This window comes from Zalophus californianus, chromosome 5 (assembly GCF_009762305.2).
Source record: "Zalophus californianus isolate mZalCal1 chromosome 5, mZalCal1.pri.v2, whole genome shotgun sequence".
NCBI lineage: Eukaryota > Metazoa > Chordata > Mammalia > Carnivora > Otariidae > Zalophus > Zalophus californianus.
The window spans coordinates 53,753,498-53,779,924 of NC_045599.1; the positions used below are offsets into that span (position 1 = coordinate 53,753,498).

At 38.4% G+C, this 26,427-nt stretch overlaps 1 protein-coding gene across 4 annotated transcripts in view; it reads right to left on the reverse strand.

The window, feature by feature from the left end:
- The window catches only part of MRPS27 (mitochondrial ribosomal protein S27), a 105,340-nt gene that overhangs the window by 54,746 nt on the left and 24,167 nt on the right, over positions 1 to 26,427 (reverse strand). For 2 of the 4 annotated variants that reach the window (XM_027604570.2, XM_027604568.2), the window contains one exon: positions 12,343 to 12,468. The exons of the other annotated variants lie outside the window; for them this stretch is intronic. In XM_027604570.2, coding sequence (XP_027460371.1) covers positions 12,343 to 12,468 — 126 coding nt within the window. The remainder of the gene's footprint in view (positions 1 to 12,342; positions 12,469 to 26,427) is intronic. 4 annotated transcript variants of the gene reach the window in all.

The following is a 26,427-nucleotide window of genomic DNA, read 5'->3' on the forward strand; positions in this document are numbered from 1 at the left end:
AAGCATATGAAAAGATGTTCAGCCTTACCACTAAGTAAAATATGCAAATAAATAACATAATGAAATACTTTTTGCCTGTCATCTAGAGGATGATTAAAAGTTCAGCAGCATTCATTCTCATAGCAACAGATATTCTCAACAAATTTTAATTGGTACTTTTTGGAAAGAATTTATCCTAAGGAAAAATCTGTACATAGGTCAAGAAAATTAGCTATACTTTTGTTTTTAAAAGTAAAATATGCCCGGTATTAGGAGATTAGTTAAATGACCAGAGGATTGGTTAAATAAACAGTGGAAAACTAGCTCTTGGTCGTGAGAATTCAGGTGATTTTTACTTCTCTGTACTTCTATATGGATTGAATTTACAAGAAAATTACTACGGGGGGGGGGAACAAGATGGCGGAGGAGTACGAGACCTGGATTTCGTCTGGTCTCAGGAATTCAGCTGAATAGGAATCAAACCATTCTGAACACCTACAAACTCAACAGGAGATCGAAGAAAAGAATAGCAACAACTCTCTGAACAGAAAAGTGACCACTTACTGAAGTCATCTTCCATCCCTTCATCGATTCAACCCTGATTTTGTACATATATAAGTCTTTCTTTCTTTAAAATTTTAGGAGGCACTTTCTTCTAACAGACCAAAATACCCCCAAAATCTAGTGTGTGGCACCGATCTATGCACCAGCCTGATCATATCTGATCATATTCTGTTTTTTTTTGTTTTTATCTTTTTCTTTTTCTTTTTTTTCTCTTTCTTTTCCCCTGATTTCAGGTCTTTTCTGATTTGTTTAGAGTGTATTTGCTGGGGACGTTGTTAACCTGTTAGCATTTTGTTCTCTCATTCATCTATTCTCCTCTGGACAAAATGACAAGACGAAAAAAATCACCTCAACAAACAGAACAAGAGGTAGTACCGTCTGCCAGGGACCTACTCAATACGGACATTAGTATGATGTCGGACCTAGAGTTCAGAATCATGATTTTAAAGATACCAGCTGGGCTTGAAAAAAGCATGGAAGTTATTAGAGACACCCTTCCTGGAGAAATAAAAGAACTAAAATCTAACCAAATCGAAATCAAAAAGGCTATTCATGAGGTGCAATCAAAAATGGGGGCTCTAACTGCTAGGATAAATGAGGCAGAAGAGAGAATTAGCGATATAGAAGACCAAATGATGGAAAACAAAGAAGCTGAGAAAGAGAGAGATAAACAACTACTGGATCACGAGGGCAGAATTCGAGAGATAAGCGATACGATAAGACGAAACAACATTAGAATAATTGGGATCCCAGAAGAAGAAGAAAGAGAGAGAGGGGCACAAGGTATATTGGAGCAAATTATAGCAGAGAACCTCCCTAATGTGGGGAAGGAAACAGGCATCAAAATCCAGGAGGCACAGAGAACCCCTCTCAAAATCAGTAAAAATAGGTCAACACCCCGACATCTAATAGTAAAACTTACGAGTCTCAGAGACAAAGAGAAAATCTTGAAAGCAGCTCGGGAGAAGAGATATGTAACCTATAATGGTAGAAACATTAGATTGGCAACAGACCTATCCACAGAGACCTGGCAGGCCAGAAAGGGCTGGCATGATATCTTCAGAGCACTAAACGAGAAAAATATGCAGCCAAGAATACTATATCCAGCTAGGCTGTCACTGAAAATAGAAGGAGAGATAAAAAGCTTCCAGGACAAACAAACACTAAAGGAATTTGCAAACATGAAACCAGCCCTACAAGAAATACGGAAAGGGGTCCTCTAAGCAAAGAGAGAGCCTAAAAGCAGCATAGACCAGAAAGGAATACAGACAATATACAGTAACAGTCTCCTTACAGGCAAAACAATGGCACTAAATTCATATCTTTCAATAGTTACCCTGAATGTAAATGGGCTAAATGCCCCAATCAAAAGACACAGGCTATCAGATTGGATTAAAAAACAAGACCCATCGATATGCTGTCTGTAAGAGACTCATTTTAGACCCAAAGACACCCCCACATTGCAAGTGAGGGGGTGGAAAACCATTTACCATGCTAATGGACACCAAAAGAAAGCTGGGGTGGCAATCCTTATATCAGACAAATGAGATTTTAAACCAAAGACTGTAATAAGAGATGAGGAAGGACACTATATCCTACTTAAAGGGTCTATCCAACAAGAAGATCTAACAATTGTAAATATCTATGCCCCGAACATGGGAGCAGCCAATTATATAGGCCAGTTAATAACAAAAGCAAAGAAACACATTGACAACAATACAATAATAGTGGGGACATTCACACCGCTCTCACTGAAATGGACAGATCATCTAAGCAAAAGATCAACAAGGAAATAAGGACTTTAAATGACACACTGGACCAAATGGACTTCACAGACATATTCAGAACATTCCATCCCAAAGCAACGGAATACACATTCTTCTCTAGTGCCCATGGAACATTCTCCGAATAGATCACATCCTAGGTCACAAATCAGGTCTCAACCGGTACGAAAAGATTGGGATTATTCCCTGCATATTTTCAGACCACCATGCTTTGAAACTAGAACTCAATCACAAGAGGAAAGTCGGAAGGAACTCAAATACATGGAGGCTAAAGAGCATCCTACTAAAGAATGAATGGGTCAACCAGGAAACTAAAGAAGAATTAAGAAAGTTCATGGAAACCCATGAAAACAAAAACACAACTGTTCAAAATCTTTGGGATGCAGCCAAGGCAGTCCTAAGAGGAAAGTATATAGCAATACAAGCCTTTCTCAAGAAACAAGAAAGATCTCAAATACACAACCTAACCCTACACCTAAAGGAGCTAGAGTAAAAACAGCAAATAAAGCCTAAACCCAGCAGGAGAAGAGAAATAAAAAGATCAGAGCAGAAATCAATGAAATAGAAACCAAAAGAACAGTAGAACAGATCAACGAAACTAGGAGCTGGTTCTTTGAAAGAATTAACAAGACTGATAAACCCCTGGCCAGACTTATCAAAAAGAAAAGAGAAACGACCCAAATCAACAAAATCATGAATGAAAGAGGAGAGATCACAACCAACACCAAAGAAATACAAACAATTGTAAAGAACATACTACGAGCAATTGTAAAGAACTACTACTACATACTCTATGCCAGCAAATTAGATAATCTGGAAGAAATGGATGCATTCCTAGAGATGTATCAACTACTAAAATTGAACCAGGAAGAAACAGAAACCCTGAACAGACCTATAACCACTAAGGAAACTAAAGCAGTCATCAAAAATCTCCCAACAAACAAAAGCGCAGGGCCAGATGGCTTCCCAGGGGAATTCTACCAAACATTTAAAGAAGAATTAATACCTATTCTCCTGAAACTGTTCCAAAAAATAGAAATGGAAGGAAAAACTTCCAAACTCATTTTATGAGGCCACCATTACCTTGATCCCAAAACCAGACAAAGACCCCATCAAAAAGGAGAATTACAGACCAATATCCTTGATGCACATGGATGCAAAAATTCTCACCAAAATACTAGCCAATAGGATCCAAGAGTACATTAAAAGGATTATTCACCATGACCAAGTGGGATTTATCCCTGGGCTGCAAGGTTGGTTCAACACCCGCAAATCAATCAACGTGATACAATACATTAACAAAACAAAGAACAAGAATCATAGGATCCTCTCAATAGATGCAGAAAAAGCATTTGACAAAGTGCAGCATCCGTTCTTGATCAAAACTCTTCAGAGTATACGGATAGAGGGTACATACCCCAATATCATAAAAGCCATCTATGAAAAACCTACAGCGAATATCATTCTCGATGGGGAAAAGCTGAGAGCTTTCCCCCTAAGGTCAGGAACGCGGCAGGGATGTCCACTCTCACCACTGCTATTCAACATAGTGTTAGAAGTCCTAGCCACAGCAATCAGACAACAAAAAGAAATCAAAGGCATCCAGATGGGCAAAGAGGAAGTCAAACTCTCACTCTTTGCAGATGATATGATACTTTATGTGGAAAACCCAAAAGACTCCACCCCAAAACTGCTAGAACTCATACAGGAATTCAGTAAAGTGGCAGGATATAAAATCAATGCACAGAAATCAGTGGCATTCCTATACACCAGCAACAAGACAGAAGAGAGAGACATGAAGGAGTCGATCCCACTTACAATTGCACCCAAAACCGTAAGATACCTAGGAATAAATCTAACCAAAGAGGCAAAGGATCTGTACTCAGAAAACTATAAAATACTCATGAAAGAAACTGAGGAAGACACAAAGAAATGGAAAAACGTTCCGTGCTCATGGATTGGAAGAACAAACATTGTGGAGATGTCAGTGCTACCTAGAGCAATCTACACATTCAATGCAATCCCCATCAAAATACCATCCACTTTTTTCAAAGAAATGGAACAAATAATCCTAAAATTTGTATGGAACCAGAAGAGACCCCGAATAGCCAGAGGAATCTTGAAAAAGAAAAGCAAAGCTGGCAGCATCACAATTCCGGACTTCCAGCTCTGTTACAAAGCTGTCATCATCAAGACAGTATGGTACTGGCACAAAAACAGACACATAGATCAATGGAACAGAATAGAGAGCCCAGAAATGGACCCTCAACTCTATGGTCAACTAATCTTTGACAAAGCAGGAAAGAATGTCCAATGGAAAAAAGTCTCTTCAACAAATGGTGTTGGGAAAATTGGACAGCCACATGCAGAAGAATGAAACTGGACCACTTCCTTACACCACACACAAAAATAAGACTCCAAATGGTTGAAAGACCTAAACGTGAGACAGGAGTCCATCAAAATCCTAAAGGAGAACACAGGCAGCAACCTCTTCGACCTCAGCCACAGCAACTTCTTCCTAGAAACATCGCCAAAGGCAAGGGAAGCAAGGGCAAAAATGAACTATTGGGATTTCATCAAGATCAAAAGCTTTTGCACAGCAAAAGAAACAGTCCACAAAACCAAAAGACAACTGACAGAATGGGAGAAGATATTTGCAAATGACATATCAGATAAAGGGCTAGTATCAAAATCTATAAAGAACTTATCAAACTCAACACCCAAAGAACAAATGATCCAATCAAGAAATGGGCAGAAGACATGAACAGACATTTTTCCAGAGAAGACATCCAAATGGCCAACAGACACATGAAAAAGTGCTCAACGTTGCTCGGCATCAGGGAAATCCAAATCAAAACCTCAATGAGATACCACCTCCCACCAGTCAGAATGGCTAAAATTAACAAGTCAGGAAACGACAGATGTTGGCGGGGATGCGGAGAAAGGGGAGCCCTCCTACACTGTTGGTGGGAATGCAAGCTGGTGCAACCACTCTGGAAAACAGTAGGGAGGTTCCTCAAACAGTTGAAAATAGAGCTACCATACGATCCAGCCATTGCACTACTGGGTATTTACCACAAAGATACAAATGTAGGGATCCGAAGGGGTACGTGCACCCCAATGTTTATAGCAGCAATGTCCACAATGGCCAAACTGTGGAAAGAGCCAAGATGTCCATCGACAGATGAATGGATAAAGAAGAAGTGGTATATATATACACGATGGAATATTATGCAGCCATCAAAAGGAATGAGATCTTGCCATTTGCAACGACGTGGATGGAAGTGGAGGGTGTTATGCTCAGTGAAATAAGTCAATCAGAGAAAGACATGTATCATATGACCTCACCGATATGAGGAATTCTTAATCTCAGGAAACAAACTGAGGGGTGCTGGAGTGGTGGGGGGTGGGAGGGATGGGGTGGCTGGGTGATAGACATTGGGTAGGGTATGTGCTATGGTGAGCGCTGTGAATTGTGCAAGACTGTTGAATCACAGATCTGTACCTCTGAAACAATGCAATATATGTTAAGAAAAAAAGAGAAGATAGCAGGAGGGGATGAATGAAGGGGAGTAAATCGGAGGGGGAGACGAACCATGAGAGACGATGGACTCTGAAAAACAAACTGAGGGTTCTGGAAGGGAGGGGGGTGGGGGGATGGGTTAGCCTGGTGATGGGTATTAAAGAGGGCACGTTCTGTGTGGAGCACTGGGTGTTATGCACAAACAATGAATCATGGAACACTACATCAAAAACTAATGATGTGATGTATGGTGATTAACATAATGATAAAAAAAGTTAAAGAAAGAGAGCAACAAGACTTCATGGAAGAAGTGTTGCAGGTACTCATTTATTTAACAGGCAATTATTGAACACTTATTACATGTAGGGTACTTTTTAAGGCCCTTTGCTAATTATTGTTTTATTAGAAAAGGTTTACTCAAAATGCAGATAATCTCACAATTTGATATTATCACAAAGCTAGGCCACATGTGACCAATGTAACCTGAGTGATGCAAACTAAATGCTACTCCTGTGCAAGTCAGAGGATTTTTACTGGCTGCAGTGATGTGAAATGGGATCATGGAGTCTGGACACTTAATATTTGGCAAACACTTAAAGGGAAAGGAATGAATTCCTAGGGCAAGAGCAGGGCCCTGTTTACAGAGGAAATACAATTAATACTTGTTATACAAACTGAATGAGCCAGGAACGATAATTCCATAAATGTAGGGGTTTTTTTAGGGATTAGTGATACCAAGGCTGGAAAATTAGGTTGGAACCAAATTGTATAAACAGTCTGGTCTATCCTTGAAATATGTGGCATCAAGAACAGGACTGAGCCATTAGGAGTGGGGAGATTGGATAACCATTTTATTCCTCTTCTAATTTATAATCTAGTAAATGATAGTGGACCTACTGATGAATGTCAATGTATGAGTCATGTTGCTTTATCACCTCGATAAAGAAAGTTTATTTGGACAGATGTCTCAGAGTTATAAAATAAGTAGATAATAACGTCCACGCTTTTATTTTACCACTGGGAATTGTTAATCCAAGGAGCCATATATGTAACTTGTAAAATACAAGCAATATCTAGTGTCTTAATTAAAAAAGAGCTTGGTTCTATTAGGAAAACCAAGAATATGACTTCAAATCTATGACATTAATGAATTTAACTAAGGTCAAATACCTTATTTGAAACCACTGAGTAGAATTTTGAAATGAAAGCAGGATTCTGATTTGAAATCCATTAATAATATTTTTTCTTCTTTGAAGATTGGTATAAACAAAATTTGAATATGGACACCAGAAATAAAAAAAGAAAGCAGGTTAGAGCTTGACCCAGGATTACATTTTATAGGACAGAGAAGTGGAAGACACAAGAATGTGGAGGGAGAAAGAACAGGCCTTGCTGGAATGGATAAAAAAATAAACGAAAGATGTTAGGACATTACAAGTAAATCATGAAGAACAAAAGAAAGGAGTGACAATTTGATGGAGTACATATATCTACCTATATGGCAGCTCTTTTATTTTCAATGAAATGATAAGATACTGGATTTGACAAATCAGATATAATATTGCTTCCTCCTATTTCTAAGACCGACAGCTTTCTTGTCTGACCCAATCCTAATGTGTCAAGGAAATGGGTATCTCTATCAGCTTCCCTCAAGGACCACTAGAGGTAGTATACACACAACTGCCCCAACTCCTACCGCTAATAAAGGAGTTGAACAGCACCTTTCCCAAGGCCAGGATTTGAATGGAGGTGGAGGTCCCCAAAGTGGCACCATGTGCTTTTTCATCTTCTATGTATCTGCTGTTGACTCAGTTCATAGTTATAGGCAGAGACATGAATGACAAGGAAAATGTTATTGAACTACAGAAGAGGCAGCAATACAGAAGGAACCAGAAACGTGCTCTGTGTTACCACTAGGTTCATGAACCTTTCTTCATTGTAAAAAACATGCTGAATTTTATGGCAAAAGGGACCCCAAACATTCCCAAACTGTGGCTCAGAGCTCTAGGGAAAGCCATCAAGAAAGCAGTGCCCCTTTGTACCTTTACAATGCTTTTAACCTTTCTAGAACATTTCTACATGTATGAGCTAAGTGATTTCTATACAACTTTCAATCTTTATTTTAAAGATGAGAAAACTGAGGTCAGCAAGGCTAAGTGACCTGACCAGGATCAGACTATCATCATTTTTGGAGAACCACAGGGAACTTCCACTTCCAGTCTAGGGCTTACTACCAACCACACTACTTCCCTACTCTGTTTCACAAAGAAACTTATTTGAAACTGCCTAAAAAATGTATCCTTACTTATTAAGTGGGTTCAAATAATGTATAAACAAAAGCAACGTGTACACAGTCAGGATCTTGGGTGGCATTAATTTGCTATAGACTTTGTCCCATCATTCATTCAACAAATATTTATTGAGGGTCAGCTATGTTCCAGGCACAGATAAGTGCTGGGAATACAAAATCAAATAAGATATAATCATTATTTTCAAAAAATTCACCTTGGATTGCTGGCTCTCCAGAAACGCATTTTGTTCAAAGTCAAAAGTGCCTCCAGTCAAAATCAAATTTACTGCTGCCAAATATGCAGATATCAAAACAAATTAAAAAGAATCTGTACTATCTTGTAGTGATAAGATATCAAGACTTTGGCACACTAAGGAAGGTGATATGAACATGCCAAAAATATGAGTATACTTTCAGGAGGATGAAACATATCACCACAATTTAATGATGATACACATTTAATCTGCCTGAATGTGGAGTTGACAAATAATGTTTTTATGAGATGCTGTGATATGGGAAATAAGTGTTCTTTCAGGCTTAGAGGAAGAACCTCAAACTTCAAAAGATCTAAGGTCAAGTGAGCTGTCACTTACTAGCTGTTTTGACTTTGGAAAAGTTTCTCCTCTGGCTGACTTCCTTCACCCACAAAAGAAGGGCAAGAACAATACCTGCCCCTTCAGTTTTGCAAGCTTTTTCAAGGGGACGATAACAACAATGAGATGACGATGTACTTTTGGACAGGTACAAGTAATTATTATTATTTGACCTTCACCATGATGACCCACAGTGTCAATCCAATTGATGGGTGGCCAACTGGACTTTCAAGAGGTTTATTTACTCTCATCCCAATCTGGGCATCCCTGAAGGCAGGGAGTTATTTAGTGTGAACAGCCACTTGTATCCCGACTTAAGGAAGCACATTATTGAATGATGTAATTAGCCAGCTCTGGGGCTAACAGCTCAGATGGGGAGGAGGCGGCAAGGGAAGGAATATGCATCTGGCTTTCCTGGTAATTCTTTCACTGACTACATTATTTATGTAAATAAATAAAAAAAAGTGGCTGGTTCCACTATTATTTATATGATGCAGTATAATTCGAGATTGTTATGATTGTAAAGTGGTTCATTTTGAGCACTGCCCAAAGGTGTGAATAGAGACAAAAGCCAGCCCTAGCAACTGTGTAATCAGGTACAAGACTGAATCTTTCAGGAAAAGGTACTTTTTCCCTAATTCATCTGTCTAGAAGAGGCAATCTTTTTCTTGTTCACATAAACATGACCTAAAGGCTATTTGAAGCCCTGGTCACCTATCTCAAGACTTTCAACCACCACTTGAGCCTCCCCACTACAGAAAAGGAGGAAAAAACGTATATCCAAATAAGGTGCTTGAAAAATATTTCTAACAATTAACAAGGTTGTTAAGCGTAGGAGAAAGGGAAATAGTGGAGGCTGAGTCAAGGCGTGGACAAAACTGTGAACTTTTACTCATATATTAAAACATATTCAGAAGCTAAGATGATTAAAACAAATGTGATGCTACTGGATGAAAAAGCAGATCAATGGAATAGCCCAGAAAGTTCAGAGACAGACTCAAACTCAAACAAGAAATTAGTATATGATAAAGCAGCATAAATTATCAGTAGGCAAAAGAGGTATTATTTAAAAAATGGCATTAGGATAACTGGTTAGCCTTTTTTTTTTTTTAAATGTGGGTACATGTATGTGTGGATCTGTACTTCACATAATTAAACCAAAATAAACTCCAGATGAACTGTATATTTACATATTAAAAATGAAAGTACACATTCACTAGAGGAAAATATGGAGAAATTTCTTGCGATGGAGAATGTCATTCTTAGATGAATGGAAAAGTCATAAAAGAAAAGATTGCTACACAACAAGAACTACCATAAAGCAAAATAATTTACAAAAACAAAAATAAATGAGAAAAATAAAAATATTCATCATTCAAAGCTATTCCCTAACCATTGAGAGGTCCTACAAATTAGTAAGAAAAAGACCAACAATGCAGTGAAAAGACAGGATAAAAGACAAGAAAGTTCAAGGAAATATGAATGACAGTTAAGCATGTAAGAACATGTCAACATCACCAATAATGAAAAATACAAAACAAAATTATATTGAGAAGACATGTATCTGTTCAAAAATATGAATTTCTAATTAAAATCTTCCTAAGAAGAAAACTCCTGGCCCACCCAGATGACTTCACTGATGAATGATATCAAATATTGAAGAAATAATATAAATCTTATATAAAGTTTCAGAAAAATAAGAGAGAACACTTCCTAAAACATTTTATGGCATCACATAATCCTGATGCCAAAACCACACAAGGATGTTATAAGCAAAAAAACTTAGAGACCAGAGACACAAATATCTTTGACAAATATTAACAAATTTACTTTTAAGAATTTTTATAACAGAATGGAGAAAAATGGCTGGTTCCACTATTATAATTCACTATCATAACAGTAATTCACATATGATAACATATGATCACCTTTACCTTTGTAGAAATAATATTTAACAGAATTTAAATCTATTCATGATAAAAACTGTCAGGAAACTAGGAATAAAAGTGAACTTCCTCAACCTGATAAAGGGCATCTATGAAAAACCTACAACTAACATCATTCCTAAAGGTGAAAGAGTAAATTACTTTCTGCCAAGACTGGGAACAAAGCAAGGATACCTGCCCCACTCCTTTTATTGAACACTGTATTGGAAGTCCTAGCTAATGCAATAAGGCAAGAAAAAAAAATTAAAAGGCCTAAAATTTGGAAGGATATAAAATGTATTTCTATTCATAGACAATATAACTGGATATGAAGAAAACAATCAATCTACAAATAACTACTAGAATTAACGAGTGAATTTATCAAGGTCTCAGGATACAAGGTCATTGGACAAAAATCAACTGTATTTCTAGTAAACTTGGAAAATAAAAATTATTATTTTTTTAGAGAGTGTGTGTGCATGTACGTGCACAAGCAGGAGGAGGGGCAGAAGGAGAGAGATAATCTTAAGCAGGCTTTACACCTAGCATGGAGCCCAACTCAGGGATCAAGCTCATGACCCTGAGATCGTGACCTGAGCTGAAATCAGGAGTGGACATTTAACCAACTGAGCCACCCAGGTGCCCCAGAAAATCAAATTTAGAAAAATAACTTCACTTACAGTAACATCAAAACCCCTATAATATTTAGTAATAAATGTGACAAAAGACTCACAAAAACCCTACAATGAAATTTATAAAGCATTGTTGAGAAAAAAGGACCTAATAAATAAATAAATAAGTAAAAGATTCAACCCATGTTCACAGGTTGGAAGATTCAATATTTTATGACATCATATAAGGTCCCGATTAAGATACCAATTCTTCTTAAATTTATCTACAGATTTAATAATATCCCAGTCAGAATCCCAGTAGGCCTATTTAAGGAAAATTGACAATCTCATTCCAAAACGTATATGGGAAAGCAAAGGACCTACAATAACAATAATATTAAAAAAGAACAAAGGTGAAGGTCTTACACTATCTGGCTTCAAGACCGCAGTAGGAGTATAGTACTGGATTAAGATAGACCGATGAATGGAAAACAACACAGAAAGCAGGAACATCCATAAGGGAAAAAAAGGAACGTCAATACTTACATCATATGCAAGAATTGGTTTGAGATATAAAATTAAATTGAGACATAAAACGTAAAACGATGACATTTTGAGGAAGAAAACAGAAGAATATCTATGACTAAGGGGTAGGCAATAACTACTTAGGACACAGAAAACAAAAACCATAAAATGAAAGATAGCGAGATTCATTTTCATCAAAATTAAAAGCTTCTACTCATCAAACACTACATTAAGAAACTAAATAGAAAAGCCTTATATAGGAAAAAATATCTGCAAAACAGATACATATTAAAAAATACTGACAATCAGATTTCTCACCGCCAGAAGAGAATTACAAAATTAAGAAGGGGCAAGTCTAAATGGAAAACTGAAGTGGTAGAGCGGAATGGGAGGCATTAGCAAGAAGGTAGTTTAAAATATATATTTTTTATATGTAATATAAACATAACATATATAAAAATATAATCCACATTAATGGATAGATTGATTTGCTAGCTCTGACCACTGAGAAAGTCTAGGAAAAATAATACCCCCATAACAAAGCATACCCTATAAGCAGATTTTGGTTTCTGAATGCCATTCTCCTCAAAAAAGAACCGGGACTCTTCGGAAAGATGGCTCGTTCCAGGGCTGGGGCAGGTAAAGTGTAAGATGACAGTGAAAGATCTTTTTGTCTAGAAAATAAGAAAATGCTCAAAGAAGGATCAAAACAATGCAAGAAACAGGGTCTCCTACTCACCAAACAGGGAACATTTTGAGCAATCAATAATGTATTACAACTTACTGAATAACATCAAGTCATGAGTCCTTATGATAAAAATTAATGAATAAATAAATGAGGAGGGAGGACGAGGTTTTTTTTTCATGGAATGCTAACTAAAATATAGAAGGAATTAGAAAATCATCAAAGGATGCCAATATTAGTAGACAAAAGTTTAATGCCTTACACACTATTTACTAATTACAAAGAGACAACTGAATTTATAGTGGCCCAGTCTGGTAGATACCACCTTATTAAGGTGATCAAAATTAACATCACCAATACTGGAATGAATCATCAATATGCATTTCCGGATAATGACACATTGAGAATGGAGCATCACTTCTGTGGTCCTCCTGTCCACAAGCTCCTTCCTTCCTAGGAAATATCAGGGAATCCTAACTGGGTAACATTCTACAGTATAACTGGCGTATACTTTTAAAAAACGTCAAGGTCAAGAAACACACATGCCCACACACACACACACTGAAGGTGAGAAACTTTCAAATTAAAGGAGACTAAAGAGATTATGACCAACTAAATATAATGCATGATCCTAGTTAGGATCCTGAGCTAGAAAAAAAAAATAACACTCATAAAGAACATTAATGAGGTGGGCGCCTGGGTGGCTCAGTTGGTTAAGCAACTGCCTTCGGCTCAGGTCATGATCCTGGAGTCCCGGGATCGAGTCCCGCATCGGGCTCCCTGCTCGGCAGGGAGTCTGCTTCTCCCTCTGACCCTCTTCCCTCTCGTGCTCTCTATCTCTCATTCTCTCTCTCAAATAAATAAATAAAATCTTTAAAAAAAAAAAAGAACATTAATGAGGCAACTGACAAAATTTGAGTAGGGACTACTATTAGATCATACTACTGTAGTACTGTTAAATGTTCTGATTTTAATCATTGTATAGTAGTTATGCAGGAGAAATGCCTAAATAAAGGGTCAACTTATCAGTATTAATAAACAGTATCCGTCTAACTTGGTATCTATCAGTTAACAAGGTCATTTTTCTTCTCCTGGGGCCTCTGTAAAAAGGAGCACTGGCCAACCATTCGCTGTTACCCAGCATCTGCTACAGGGCTGATGAAATTCCTACCTATGTTTATCACGGGATATAGAATAGCCATCAGATGGACTGTTCCTCCTCAAGCTCCAAGGTGCAAAATCAGAGAGCTCAGGAGTTAGTTTATGTGTTAGTCTTTACTTTTTCCCAACATAACAAAAGAGTAAGGGTAGATGAAATGACATACTGGGATTTTTCTCTGAAAATTTTAAGGACAGGAGATAGTAAACGAGGGTATTGATCAAAGGTTGGCAAACCAGGGCCTATGGACTACATCTGGCAGCAGCCTGTTTCTATACGGCTTCCGAGCTAAAGAGAGTGCTTATGTTTTTTAAAGGACTGTATATAGAAAAGAGCCATATTAGGCCCAAGATGGTTATCCTTACAACATGGGTAGTTACCTGGCCCAAATATAGCACTTTGTCTTTCTTGCCAAAGTAGACTCTGATCCAAGCTGGGTCAGTCCTATCTCAAGATTTTTCAAGGAGGAAGTGAGAAGGAATTAGCCTCGAAGTTGTTCAAATAAATTTTTTAACAAATGTGAAAATGGACTTTTTGTGTGTGTGTGGTGGGAGAAGAGATTAAGTGTAGCTGAAGAACCCCTGATATACATCTCCTGATCCTATTCCTACACCTCACCGTCCTTCTTCACATGTAAATAATTTCCTGAATTTTCTGTTTTTCATTGTTTAGCATGTTTTTACTCTTACATTTTATACTTGTATCCACATAAACATATAAGCTACCACATTGCTCTGTATGTTTTCAAACTACATAAATGTTATACTGTATGTATGATTCTTCATCATGCCTTTTTTCACTCATTTCGTTTTTGAGATGACCAAGCTGAGATGTGTGGCTTTAATTCATTCTTTCTCACTGTTGTCCAGAATTCCACTGCATGAGTCTGGCCTTTGGCCTGTCTTTTAATTTGTTAATGGTACTAATTTAAATTGCTAATAGTTTATTTGTTAATTTGTGGTATATAACTTTTTAATGCATTAAAATTTATCAAAAAAATTATCAATCTTTTACCAGTTATGTCTTATTCAAAAAAATTCTCCACAATATTATACAAGTATTAATATTTTCCTATATCTTTCTAAAAGTTTTAGGTTTTTGTCATTGAAGTTTTTAATCTACCCAAACAAAATGTGTATGTGTGTGTCTTGAGGTAGGAATTAATTTTTTTCATATAATTAATTGTCCAAGTACCATTTATTAACTAATCTATTCTTTCTCCTTTGATGTATAAAGCATCTCTAGTTTCCATATGTGTACACATTGATTTCTGGACTCTCTCCATTCGATTCCACTAGCCTAACATAGCATCTCATTTTTATTTACCATCGCTTTCTAAGTCATGTTATCTATCTGGTAGATCAATCATTTCATCTTAGTCTTTTTAAAAGTGTCTCGCGGCACCTGGGTGGCTCAGTTGTTAAGCGTCTGCCTTTGGCTCAGGTCATGATCCCAGGTCCTGGGATCAAGCTCCGCATCGGGCTCCCTGCTCTGGGGGAAGTCTGCTTCTCCCTCTCCCACTCCCCCTGCTTGTGTGTGTTCCCTCTCTCGCTGTGTCTCTCTCTGTCAAATAAATAAATAAAATCTTTAAAAAAAAAAGTGTCTCAGTTATTCTTGGCCCTTTACTCTTTCATTTGCATTTCAGGGTCATCTTCTCCATCTGCCAAGATTTTGGCTGGACTTGCACTGACTTTATAGAAGAAATCTGAGAGTTAGTGTCAACTAGTTTAAAACAAATTAAATTAAAAGATGTAGTTGAAAGCCCAGCAGGAAATACACTAAAAAGAAAGTGATTTTTTAAAAATAATTTGCAGCCCAGTTTTCCATAAAATAAGCCACACAAATAGGAATTCTTACTGAGTTGCTACATCTGGGGGTGGGGGAACAATAAAACGAAATAAATTGTGGGGAATGCTGACAGCATTAAACATCTTTAGACATTCTGAGCCGCTCTGTGTACTCCAAATATCAGAGCTAAACTCACTGGAAGTAGTCCCTCAATTTCTATTTCAACTGTTTAAATGTTTTCCTATCATGCTCCCAGCCCTCCGAACAGACCTCTCCTTTCAGTTCTAATCTTCATGTTGATAACTGATTCAGTAATATCTTATCAGAGACCAGTTCTGCTGCAAGGTTGTTCTTAACTGGCAATCACCTTCTTTGGGCTTCTCCCCTTTCTCCACAACTGGGACGCAGATGACTTTCTGCTGCCCCCTTCTGGTTTTTGGCCACCGTAAGCTTAGCAATATGGGTATACAAGACACCTTCAATGAGTTATCTTTTCGGGTTAGGCAGCGTCTCCTCACTTTGTGAGAGCCTTTCCATCTGAATGTTAGTGTAAGTGTTCATAAGCAACTATTTCTCCCTATCCCTGAGTCCTGATACTCTCTGTACTTCGATGCCCCAGGTGGGGGTGGTGACAACGGTGGGTGACAACGGTGACAATATTAGTCTTAGTAACCAAAATTAGAGTTCAAAAGACATTTTCCCTAAGGAGAAAAGTATGGGGAAGGGGCGCCTGGGTGGCTCAGTCGTTAAGCGTCCTTGCTCTTCAAAACATTACAATGTATCATAGACAACATTAAAGCTAAAATTTACTGAGTACCGACCTAATCCATCCCAAGACTGTTCTAAGGATCTTATGTATTAATTTCTTGAAGTCTCATAACTATCCTAAAGCACAGGCACTATATTAATCCCCCATTTTAATGACGAGGAAACTGAGGGACAGAGAATATAAGTAACTAAATCATACAGCTAAAAGATGGCACATCTGGGATTCAAATCTAGACAGAATGGCCCCAGAGACCATGCTCTTGTCTACTATACTATACTGCTTCTCAAGTAAAGAAAAATTAAGAAATACATATTTCTGACTAGTCAAAGAAAAAAAAAATAAACCAAATAAGCACCACTGAAGAGATAAAAGACAATTCTGTAGCAGAGGGTCAGAGAGATCACATTCAAATGATGAGAATCAGGCAAGTTTATGGATATAGCAGAATTTGGGACAGTGCTTAAAAGACAGGTTGCATTTTATCAGGAGATGGGGGATAGGGCAAAGATAAGAAAACATTGGGCACATTCACAGAATAGCAATCCATTCTGGCTGGAGTCTGAAAGCTCTGTGAAAGTGTGCCATCTGTGTTAACTGATAGTACCTGCTATTATCTTAGCAAATGAAGGACTATAATCAGCTATATATATGAGATCCACAAATTTCTCATTTTAACAAATAATTTCAGTGTTCTTCAAAACTCTCAAATTTCTGCCTGACTTTTCATGAATGAAGACAAATGGCCAATGTGAATTTCAGCTCTTGGTAGTATTCATCACTGAGCCATATAACAGCAGCCAGTGTGTCATAAATATACTGTTTATGAGCTGTACTGGCTTGGAGTTGGAAGGCCTGGTTTTACATCCCAGCCTTGGCCATTACTAGTTATGAAATGTGGTACCACTGGTCTTAAAATCAGCATTGCTATTAAAAAGAAGAAGAGAATAGATCTCAAAATATAAAGTCTGTAAAAAAAAAAAAAACAACAAACAAACCATAACCGGAATCTCATGAAAATGACTGCAGCATGGGCACTAAAGAGAATTCACATCAAATACTTCTAGTTCTTCAAGTATCCTCTTGCCTAGACACATGGCATCCAAAAATACTTAGGAATTCACTTGCCACTGGCCTCAAAACTCGTTATGAAATCAGCTGAAACTTCAGTCTTCACAAAGGTCTTCTTGAAGCTTCAGTTTCATCTCTTCCTTAAATACTGTACCAGCTTCTGAAAAGATTTATCTTTTTTTTTTTGCTTTTATTTTATTTTGTTATGTTAATCACCACACATTACACCATTAGTTTTTGATGTAGTGTTCCATGATTCATTGTTTGCATATAACACCCAGTGCTCCATTCAGTACATGCCCTCTTTCATACCCTCCTACACTGTTAGTGGGAATGCAAGCTGGTGTAGTCACTCTGGAAAACAGTATAGAGGTTCCTCAGAAAGTTGAAAATAGAGCTACCCTACCGGCCAGCAATTGCACTACCAGGTATTTACCCCAAAGATATCTTTATTTTTTTCAAAGATTTTATTTATTTGACAGAGAGAGACACAGTGAGAGAAGGAACATAAGCAGGGGGAGTGGGAGAGGGAGAAGCAGGCTTCCTGCGGAGCAGGGAGCCCGATGTGGGGCTCGATCCCAGGACCCCGGGATCATGACCTGAGCTGAAGGCAGACACTTAACGACTGAGCCACCCACGTGCCCCAAGATTTCTTAATTATCTTTAAATCAAACTGCCTTACATGCAAAATCGTGCTGAAGACTCTCCATTTAATAAACATTAAGACATTATAGTTATGCCTTTCTCTTGGCCCTACGGCTATAATTTCTGCTATTTTGATAATGACTTCGCAGTTATGAAAACAGCCAAGAAAATGATTTTTTTTGATCGAAGGACCTTATACTGTGGAAAAAAACAACTTGGGATTATCTTTTTATATGAAACTATAGAAGATTTTTAGGTTTAAGTCAGAGGTTTCATCAGTTATCAGAATAGATCTATTTTAGCTCTCTCCTTTTAAATCCCTGAGGGCTCTTCAGAAAAAGATAATAGGAAAATATCAAATACATATTAAAAAAAACCCAGCTCCCTGGAAAACAAGAGTAAATACCTAACTTCTCATACCAAGAAATTTACTAAAAGTATTTATAGATGAGATAGTAAATGAAGCCTGTCACCCAAATCCAGATGAGATTAAGAGATCCCCTTATACTTTCTGTTGTTTATTTATATCCATTAGTTTTTCTGGGAATATTCATAGTTAGTGTGGCTAAAACTGCAACTCCTGAATAAGTAAATAAAGTTCTGAGTAAGAAAATAAACAAACACCAGAATGTCAGGCTTTCAAAGTCAGGTTTCTGGTGGATAAGGTGTAACTTCTAGGTCAGTGAGACTGAGAAACAGAATTTTAGCTATGTATTGTGCCTTGGGAAGCATCCAAGATCATCTGCTCATCTAGGAAGCTGATGTCCAGAGAGTTCATTAACTGGCTCCAAGTTACAGATCAAAGTGGAAACTAAATTGGTCCTAAAAATCCATGTCATCTATTTCCTGCCATCCTGATTCCTTCAGTGTCCTTTCAGCACTTTTTTTTTTCATGATTATGCACTTTTTACAGTTGTATCTATGTATATGCTAGGTTTTTTCTGGGTTTAATTAATTTTATGTCACTGCGTAATGAGGTACTGAAGTATCCACTGAGTTTTTATCTTCTGCTTTATTACCTAGAATGCCTTAGGACAAAGAACTGGCACAATGCAAGAGACTGGTCTAACTGATGAGCCTCTCTATTGGATTGAGGCCTTCATCTGCAGCTAGTGCTTGGATTTGTCACATGGCTCTAAGGAAATTGCTTAAGTCTTCCCAAGTCTCAATTTCACAGACCCTGAAAGTTAGTAAGTCTTCAGAGATGCCTACTCTAAAATTTCCCAGCTGGCACCAGGACATCAGGAAGACCCTAATGTAGGCATGTTTTGGCAGCTGTTCTTTCTCCAAAGGTCTGTGACGAGTTCCTCTCAAACAGCTCACATGTGGTCAGTAGGTGTAAGATGTGATGCAGCAAACTTACGAAATCTGTATGTATAGGATGAAAAGGCAAAAGAAAAACCCACCATCTCACTGTCTTCTAAATCTGCTTCCAGTTCAAAACTTCCATCAATGGACTAGCCGTTTCCTCATTAACTGAGGTTCAATTTTCAGCTCACTTTGACCCTCCTTGTTTTCTATCTTTATATTCAACCTGTCATTAATCCTGTTGACTTTTTTCCCCTCCTATGTGCAAAACACTTCTCTCTTCATTTCCACTGTCAATTACCATGGATCAGGCCTTTATCACCTTACACATTTTCCCCCAACATTTTCCCTTTTCAATCCAAAACTTACTGTTTCTAATATTCCTAAAATACCTTTATTATGATATACATTTCTCAAGACTCTACTGATAACCATGTTGAGGTTCTTTATTTAAAAAAAAATAATATAGTAAAAAATAATAAGTAATATATATCCATGATATGAAATTCAGAAGGTACAAGAGAGAATTCAATCAATAGTCACCCAGGTCTTTAAAAAGAAAGTCACCCAGGTCTCTTCTCCCAAAGAAACCACTATTACCAGTTTTTATGTGTATATACGTATCATTCCAGAGACAGTCTATGCACCTCCACACAAATATGCACATATATATAAAAGCACATATATACATATTGCATGTACATAGAATCCATAGTGGTAATGTAACAGAAAGTTCTATACCTTGCTTTTTTTCACTGAATGCACTTTATAACTTGTCCCATCGGAAATATGAATAAAGTTTTCATTCTTTCTAATGCCCTGTATTCTACTGTAAATAATTAACTTATTCAGGCCCCTACTGATCAACATAATCTTTTAGTTTTTGTCATGGATATTATTTCATAGGTGTGTGATGAAGCCAAATACCTAGAAGTGAAATTATTGTGTCAAAGGGTATGTACATTCGTAATTTTGATATATGCTGCCAAAGCTCTCTCTGTATAAAAGTTGTACCAATTCACTTATCTATTAGCAATGTATGATAATGACAGATTTTAAACTCTGCCTTCTCCCCTGCCAGCACCCTATTCCCTCTATAATCTCCTACCTTATTTCTTACTATTCCCTGGTAAGTCCCAGTCTTTCTGGTTAGAGCAGTCCCCTGTCCCCCATAAAGCCAGTTTTTGCCCTACCCTACTAACTCTACCTATACTGCTTCTTCCATCTTGAACATTTGTTCCTGTTCCTTCTACTTGTCCATTCTTCAAGGCTATCTCAAATTCTACTTCTTTTATCAAGGCTTTCTGATAACATCACCTCCTCTTCAGCATGTCCAAAGAATGTTTTCTCTAAAACACAACTTGTTATACCAATATAGTATATATTTATTACTATATTATATATAGAATATATACATTTATTACTATATTATATATAGAAAAAGATTTATTATATCTCGGGTTTATGCTGATTTTGAATTATTGCACTTATCTAGTTATCTCCAACCAATTTATAATCTTTTTGATTGTAGTAATTATATCACATCCTTCCTTTGAACACCCACAGTTCAGGCAAATTAAAAAATACTTCTCTTAAATCTTCTACTGGCTTCAGAACTTCCCTTATAAACAGAACTGAGAATCATTTGTCTTACAGACATGAAATCTGTCTTCATGTAATTCCATCTCAAATTGTGTCAGGGCAGTTTAACTTTGCCTTCAATAGGAAAAGAATGACTGCTGACTTTCATAAAATCAATCCCCCTTCACATTCCTTATAATCTTCCCTCTTATCCTTCTTGTTTCTAAATATATACTAGGAATTCATTGCATATTTCTTGAATTGAGTTTGTTCCTAATTTCTATACATTAACAATGCATGTAAGCATGTGTGCGCGAGTGTGTGTGTGTGTGTGTGTGTGTGTGTGTGAGAGAGAGAACACACACTAAAACTGATATGGGATGCAAAGGACCTGAACAGCCAAAATGATTTTGAGAAAGAACCAAGCTGGAAGACTTACAGTAGCTAATTTTTTTTTTAAAGATTTTATTTATTTATTCATGAGAGACGGAGGGAGGGAGAGAGAGAGAGAGAGAGAGAGAGAGAGAGAGAGAAGCAGAGGGAGAAGCAGGCTCCCAAGAAGCAGGGAGCCCGATGCGGGACTCGATCCCAGGACCCTGGGATCATGACCTGAGTCGAAGGCAGATGCTTAACCATCTGAGCCACCCAGGCGCCCTTACAGTAGCTAATTTTAAGACTTATTATAAAACCAGAGCCATCAAGACAGTGTGGTACTGGCATCAAGATAACAATGGAACAGAGGTCAATGGAACAAAACAGTACAGAAGTAGACTTACACATATACAAACCACTCATTTTCAAAGCAACTCAAAGATAATTCAGTACAGAAAGAACAGTCTTTTCAACAAATGGTGCTCATACAACTAGATATTCTTATACCAAAAAAATTAACTTTTTTTTCTTTTAGATTTTATTTTTTATTTATTTGACAGAGAGAGATACAACAAGAGAGGGAACACAAGCAGGGGGAGTGGGAGAGGAAGAAGCAGGCTTCCTGCTGAGCAGGGAGCCCGATGCGGGGCTCGATCCCAGGACCCTGGGATCATGACCTGAGCCGAAGGCTTAACGACTGAGCCACCCAGGCGCGCCTGATTCTTACCTCATACCATATAGAACAAATAATTCAGAATGGATCACAGTCCTAACTGTGCGGCCTAAAACTATGAAACTCCTAAAAGAAACCACAGGAGAAAAATCTTTGTGGTGCTGGGTTAGGCAAGAACTTCTTCACTGACAGCAAAAGCACAATCCACAAAAGAAAAAAAAAACCTGACAAACTGGACTTCCATCAAAAATAAAAACTACCCTCTGAAAATCACTGTTAAATGAATGAAAAGACACAACTATGAGAAAAAGAATTCTTAACATTCAGAAGTAAAAGAACGAGCACCCTGATTAAAAAAAAAAATGGAAAGAGACTTAAACAGACACTTCACCAAAGAGGATGTAGGGAGGGCAGATAAGCACATGAAAAGATGCTCCACATCACAGACATTTAGGCAAATACAAAGTAAAATCACAGTGAGATACCACCAAGCCCTATTAGCAAGGCTAAATGTGTTGGCAAAAATGTGAAGGCACTGGAACTGCTGTTGGGATGTAAAACAGTACAACCACTTTGGAAAACAGTTGGGAAAATATCTACCAGCCATATGCTCCAGCCATTCCACTCCTAGAATATTTACTCCAAATGAAAGCATTCGTCCCTACAAAGCCTTGTACATGGATGTTTGTAGCTGCATGGATGGCTATGGACTCTTAGGAGAAGAGCCTCCAGGGGACTACTCATCACACCAGAGGAATAAAAGAAAGTAACTATGGCATCAGATCACTCTGGGAAAGTTAGGTAGGATGTGTGAACAAAAGCCAGGAAAATACCCTTGGAAGTTACCTCTACATGGCTGCTCTGGCCAGGCTCCTGGCTGAAAGGAAACCAGTGGGGAGAGAAGTGCAAAACGGGAAGGAGCGGGGGCACAGAGTTCTCACCCCAACTCCCCACACACGGCTCCAGCGGGTCTTTGGCAAGGTACAGACAATGCCCCTGACAAGTGACTATTCTCTAATGCAGAGCCAATAACAGTAAGAAACTCTCCCAGCCCTGTGGTAAGGATCCGCAAATAAGAACTAAATAAAGCACTCAGCAATATTAAAGTATGGAAGTGCTCTAAGAGTCATTTACCTCCATTGGGCTCTCTTTTCTTAATAATGTTCAAACATAATGACACCTGGTAATACGCTAACAGAAAAATCTATAATTTCCTTTTATTGCTGAAATATACAGTCTCTATGCCCTCAAAGGAAAATTACTATTGTTTAAACTCCTAATAAGCTCCCACCTTCCCCTCTTTCAACAAACAGACATAGATTCTTACAACATAGGCCTAGGGTAACACGCTTACCTTCTAAGGAAACACTGGGATATTTTTGTTTAGTGAAAAATGAAGCTATTTTGGTCCATCCTTTTTTAGACTTGCTGCCAACCTGGGACCTGGAGACACGCAGGCTGCCATCTGTCTCACCCCAGCTGTTCCTGACCTACCATCCGTCTCCAACCAGGGACGCCTGATATCTGCCAGGTCAGTTAAAAAACTCACGAAAGATGCTTGAGGCCAAGGTACCGAGTGGATGAATGTGTTGGCAGCACACAGCCTGCCACACAACCTTGACTTCTTCTCATTAATGGGTGGCATGCCACTTTCCATGACAACACAGAGCTGTATTCTGAGAAAAACAGACCTTCTCATGGAGCTCTGCAACCATCTCTTCTTATTGAATGACAATTAATTCAGCATTCCCCACATTTTTGCTAAAAACCAAAAGGCTACTTTATTTTTTTAAATGTATTTATTTACCTTAGAGAGAGAGAGCTCGTCAGTGAGAGCGAGCGCACGCGAGCGCACGCGCGCGCACCTGAGTTGGGGGCAAGGAGGCAGGGAGGAAGAGAGAGAATCCTCAAGCAGATTCCCTGCTGAGCAAGGAGCCCAACTTGGGGCTCGATCCTGAGACCATGACCTGAGCCGAAATCAAGAGTCAGACGCTTAACCGACTGAGTCACCCAGGTGCCCCTAAAAGGCTACTTTAAAAATATGTTATATTCTTAAAATAGAATATGTTACATATATTAGAAATTTCTATCACTTAGCCTTCAGGAATGACCATTATGTTGCAGATTAAATTATCAGTTACGATTACTGACACCGTGATAATAAAAGGAATGTCTCATTTCATGCATGTCTAAATTGCCCAAAAGTACTTGAAAGTCTAAATAAGACTTTAAAGATGAAAGATGTAATGTGTAAACATTCTTGGTAAAGAAGAGGATACCACATGGAAAAAAGGAATTTTTATGGCTTTAGGTTGCATTCAATTAACGCAATAATCAAATACCGATATGGGAATAAAGCTTATTAGAACCATGAAAACAATAGCTTTTACTGGTGCCAAAATTTTACTGATGACAAACAGTTTTATCTCCCGAAAATGGAGACACAGAGCCTGCCTCAGGGATCATCTGTGTGCACGTAGGCAGCGCACATGGATTTGGGGAGTCCTGGGCTCAGAACTATTGAGTAGGTGGCCCAAGAGACACTCCACAAAATGATAAAGGAAAACTCTAGATAAGCTTGCTATAACACTGACCTCAAGTTGAAAGATCCTAAAAGGGGATCCCTTGTGGAGAAAAAGCTAAGATCACAGTTTTTAGAAACCAAGTACCACCAACGACCCACAGACTACAAGAAATACAAGGGATTTCCTCCTATCTCTTAATTTTCTCCTGTTCTAACATGCTCTATACTCTGGTCTCTATGGAATCCCTTCTGTCTCAGCTTCCTTGAAAAAAACTATAGCTCCCTCTGGGATCCTTATTGATAATATCTTGCACTGGGAAGACACCATATTGTTTTTACAGTGTTGGTCTCTGTTCACAATCCATCCTCGTGGCTTCCCTTTTCTGTGTGGGGCAGGCAGTGGCTCACACGCACACCATCTATGTTGGCTTTTCTCAGTGAATCTCTATGCCTTAGTCCCTGTATCCGTAAAATAAAGATGCAAATCTAATCCTTAGGAATGCTCTAAACAATGTATAGTACAGCAAAGGTAGGAAGACTTTTTCCTTGAAAAGCCAAGGAGAAGGCATGTGAATAGGAAGCAGAAATTAATCCTATGCCCAAGGGAAAAACTATTTTGTGCAACTCTTTTTAACACTAACATGGGACATACGAAACTCTTGAACAAACATCAAGCTTGACTCAGCAGTCAAGCTGCTTCTGCCCGGCAGTCCGCTGCCCACTGAACGGCCCTTTCCTCTCAGCAGCCGCCAGTTGTGGGGTTACCTTTCTCCTCGGTGCCTCAAAACCTCTGCTGCTACTGCTGGGCCGTCTCATGGCTTCTCCCTCACCACGCCAGGAGGGGTGGTGATACCAAAACCCAGCAGAAATGTTCCCGTTCCTGCAGCACGCCGCCCCGCCCGGTCTCCTGCCGCGGCAGACAGGGGGCAGACAGGGGCCGTCCTCTCCTCCCCGTCTCCCCTCACCTTCCCAGCTCCGTGGGGAAGCTCAGGAGGCCCGCTCCATTTAAGCTTTCATTTGGAAAACAGCACACCGTAGCAGCCATATGTTCGTCTTACTCCATAGAGTCTAAACTAAGAAAATAAAGCCTTCTTTGTAGGAAGAAAAAAACAAAGACCTAGAAAACTTCAAAAGGCCTGGGGGAAGCAGCAGGACTAAGCCTAAGCAAAGCACCTTTTTTTCAAACATGATCTCATAGCGGGGTTCTTGACATTTCTTTGTGGCATAGAACTCTCTGGAACGCTGAAAGCTCATAAGCCCCTTCCCAGAATGTTTTTACATGCATAAAATAAAAGCACATAGGATCACAAAGGAAACCAATTATAGTGACATACAATTATTGAAATATTTAAAAAAATCTTTAAGATGTGAGAAAATGTGCTTCTCTAGCGGTTTAACTCCAAATGTAATTTCTAAGCATTGATGAGCATAATTTAAAATATCTGCAACAAACGTAATGCTATTTGAAAAATCTGTTTTTATTAGTGAGCAAGACACAGATGCTGCTTATAATACTGTCATCTGTTGTCTGTATTCATAATGAAAGGAAATGCTAAATTATTACTGAGGTTAGTGAAAAAAAAACACATAGTTTTACTCTTAAGTTCACAGACCTCTATGAATTCTCTCTGCAGACCCTGATCCATAAAGCAGCTGGAGACACAGCTTCTCTGGCTTAAACAGAAGCAGAGGCAGAAGGCTGGTGGCAACAGCACTTGGCTTCTCCCTCACTGCCTCTTCCTCCCAAACCCACACCCCCAAACCCCTGTGAGAAGCCAGCTCCAGGGCTTCTGGAAAGACAGCTTTCCAGTGGAAAGCGTGGAAAAACCACTCAGATAGAGGGTAACTATTCAGCCTGCTGAGAGTACTTCTCCAATAGCAGGCCTATGTCTATTTCCCACTCTGTGGCCATATCTGTACATATTTGGTGAATAGACTATGTAGAGGATCAAGTCCTTCTTACCTCATTTTATTCTTTTTCACTTTTTTATTCTCCTGTTTTAATCATATTTCTTTTACTTTGTTATAGCCCAACAGCTCTTAGCATGCCTTATTTTCTTG